This window comes from Rhagoletis pomonella, unplaced genomic scaffold (genome assembly GCF_013731165.1).
Source record: "Rhagoletis pomonella isolate Grant_MI unplaced genomic scaffold, Rhpom_1.0 Rhpom_scaffold_00002, whole genome shotgun sequence".
NCBI lineage: Eukaryota > Metazoa > Arthropoda > Insecta > Diptera > Tephritidae > Rhagoletis > Rhagoletis pomonella.
In genome coordinates, this window is record NW_023458556.1 from 111029823 (window position 1) to 111032783 (window position 2961).

General features: G+C 29.8%; 1 protein-coding gene across 2 annotated transcripts; it reads right to left on the minus strand.

Moving 5' to 3' along the window:
* Window positions 1–1037: 1037 nt before the first annotated feature.
* Window positions 1038–2955, minus strand: LOC118734329. Of its 2 annotated transcripts, XR_004992382.1 has the most exons (7): window positions 2413–2955; window positions 2038–2097; window positions 1901–1933; window positions 1787–1839; window positions 1658–1710; window positions 1423–1573; window positions 1269–1353 (listed from the first exon to the last, which is right to left on the minus strand). XR_004992382.1 is itself a non-coding variant. In XM_036464052.1 (6 exons), the coding sequence occupies exons 1-6, from the start codon at window positions 2573–2575 to the stop codon at window positions 1184–1186; spliced, it is 759 nt and encodes a 252-aa protein (XP_036319945.1). In that variant the 5' UTR covers window positions 2576–2955; the 3' UTR covers window positions 1038–1183. The 2 variants fall into 2 exon arrangements, 1 of the variants encoding a protein (XP_036319945.1); XM_036464052.1 differs by having other exon boundaries at window positions 1038–1353; window positions 1658–1839.
* Between the last annotated feature and the right edge of the window lie 6 nt (window positions 2956–2961).

Consider the following 2961-nt stretch of genomic DNA (forward strand, 5'->3'; position numbering starts at 1 on the left):
GACCTCGAAGCTGACATTATGGAGGTTAACGGACCTCGGATTCGGGTTCAGCGAATGTAAAACCGAATGTTTATGAATTTTAAGGTTTATTCAATGAATTTTTCCCTACTTGACCTTCAACTGACCACGAACCTGACGTGGTGGAGACTAACGGATTTCGGATTCGCATTCAGCGTGTCGAATAGCATAGGGATATATAGGTTTGGTTTAATATGCATACACTTTTTTTTTGTTAACCTGTGTAATTAACTTTGCTTTCACTTCATGAGTTAGTTACGTAATAATTCTTTATTGTGGTTTTCTAAAATAAAAGTAAGCGTTAACGTACATTAATGTATAAAACTGCTAACAAACGAAAAATTTCTCCATCGTTTTCCAAATATTAACAAAAATAATATCTTCAAAAAATTAATTTTAAATTCGTTTTAAACGGTCAGTATACTGCTATTAAAAATTATAGGGAAATCATTTTCTGTTTAGTCTAAATAAATAATTTTTACTTTCTGCAAAATTTAAAATTTCTTAAATTGGTATTAAAAATTCAGCCTTTTCAATAAAACCTTTTAGAAAATATTTCAGTTTGCAGTTTTGTAACGCATTGAATTTCAGTATAATAAAGTGCAAATTTTAAGTTTTTGTTATATATTTTTTTGTTGTTGAAGGTGTTAGCCATTTTTTCCATAAAACGTATCTTTTTGTATGGAAGAAAATCACCAACATTTTTAACAAAAAATAAAAAAGTTAACAAATATCCACGGTACGTGATAGGTATTTCAAACTTTGTTATACTAAAATTCAATGGCTACAAAGCTGCATACTGAATTTTTTTCTAAAAAGTTTTATTGAAAAGGTAAAATGTTCAATGAAAATTTTAAGGATTTGTACTTTGCAAAAAGCTTCGAACTCTGAGTTTTATTAATTAATGGCCTTATTCATAAAAAATAAAGTAGCTTTATAAAAGGTTTATAAATTGAAAAATTTATGAAAACGTCAACTTATAAAGTTTTTTAAACATACTTTATTTTTTATGAATAAGGCCATAAATCTTTAAAATTCAATTTCCCTATAATTTAGGGAAGCGTTATATTTTTTTGTTTTTGTTCATTCAAACTAATGTTTTGAATATCTTAATCTAAAAAACTACAAACTATTGAGTCCATGTATTAAAAAGACTACATACTCATTATCCAAAGGAATAACTATGGATGGTTTGCCCACCCCTATTAGGACGATTCCTGAGAAGATTTCGCCTCAATGGCCTTTTTTTGAAAAAAAAACGCTTTTTGTTTAGTTGAAGTGCTTTTCTCAGCTGCGTTTCCGGGTCGTCCGGGCTACTCAAGCTTGTTATTGATTCTGAAATAAAATAGGTTACATACACATGTTAATTTAATATTTACACTTGTTATTAAATAAAATGTTTACCTGTTAATACTTGATAAAAATTTTTGAACTCTTTGAGACTCTTCTTGCCGTGAGTTCCATCAACGTTATAATTCATTATTATATCGTTAGTAAAAACGTTTTTTAGGTTTTTACTAATAGAGTACTGAAGCATACTTCTGATTGTGGATATCTATCAAAAAATATAATATTTTCATACATACATAAATATTACTATACGTTTGTATTTTTTTGATCGCAGACAACTAATACTCACCATAATAGAGCGAGTTCCTGGTATGACTTTATGGTTAATATTTGTTAAATCTTCTGTTGAATTTAATGGGAAAAAGGATTTCATTGAAACCACCAGAGAATCTTGTCGTACTAGTTTTTGTGTAATTACTTTTTGCTCCGCCAGCGCCGACATTACAGCAACGTTCTGCGAAGTCATACAAGCTACATAAAACAAGGTTTAAATTAAAATAAGCACCACAAATAAATGTGAGAAAAATCTTACATTTAAGTTCATGTTTCAAGCTTTCAACCGATTCTGAAAAATAACACATTACGATTTATTTTATTTAGTTATATAGTGAGTTCATATTGATAAATTAGAAAGTGTTTACATAAAAAATAATAATACGTATGACGTACCTTGCAAAGTTGTCAGTTTTTTATGAAAAGACTTGCAATCCTCGCATTCTGGCTTTTTAGCTGGAAATAAAATTAGTGTAAATACACGTATACATATTTATAAAGGTATGTTCTATGAAACCAAGGCAGATTTATATAAGGTGGTGTTGTTCCATCAGATATGAGTAGCGTTTGATTGTCAAAATTTTGAATTTCGCTAGTGAGTGAGTGAAAACGTGAGGGTATTTGAATTTTCTGTCGCCCTTTTTGTTTCGGAAAAGGATAGCTGAAATTCGACAATCGCCCGCTAAATGCAAAAACAAAATACAAGTAATATTTGTATTTATAGAATAGATACCACCTTATATGAATTCGCCTTACGTATATGAAACTTACAACATGATGGTGTGTTCTCCATGTTTGCAAATCGTACGCGTTTTATGTCTTTAGGCATTGTTAGGGTATATGTATTTTTACAGCTGGAAGCGTTTATTAAAGTGGTTATATGAAAGTGATTAATAACAATGTAGCAATGGTAGCAAAAGTATGTTATTCTCATATGGAAGACCTATCAGTTTACACTCTATATCCTCGATAGAATACATAATTTCAACGTCATTTGGTGAGGTGTCTGCCAAGCATATCCCTATAGTCATGGAATCAATTGGATCAAAAAAAAAACTTCTCAAATTTTTAAACTTTTTCCCTATTACTAACTCTCTGTCACTTGAAAACCCTTGAATTTCTATCGGTATATAAGGTCTTATGAGACAGAAGCAGTCAGGTTTTTTTGACGTAAATATACTGTCTTTAAAAAAGAAGCATAAGCCCTTACTTTTGAAAACTTTGAACCCTTTCGGCTTTTCCTTTACTATGAAACTGTCTTGATTTACACTATTTACAATTTGTTGGAGGATATGTGTTGGTTTTTTAACATATTTTTTT

Excerpts from the sequence above, each read along its gene's own strand:
- LOC118734329 (XM_036464052.1), bottom strand. The coding sequence starts at position 2,575 with ATGAGAATAACATACTTTTGCTACCATTGCTACATTGTTATTAATCAC. Across the intron at positions 1,934-2,037 it reads AAAACTGACAACTTTGCAAG|AATCGGTTGAAAGCTTGAAA; the intron begins GTACGTCATACG and ends GTTATTTTTCAG. Across the intron at positions 1,354-1,422 it reads TTTTTATCAAGTATTAACAG|AATCAATAACAAGCTTGAGT; the intron begins GTAAACATTTTA and ends ATTTTATTTCAG.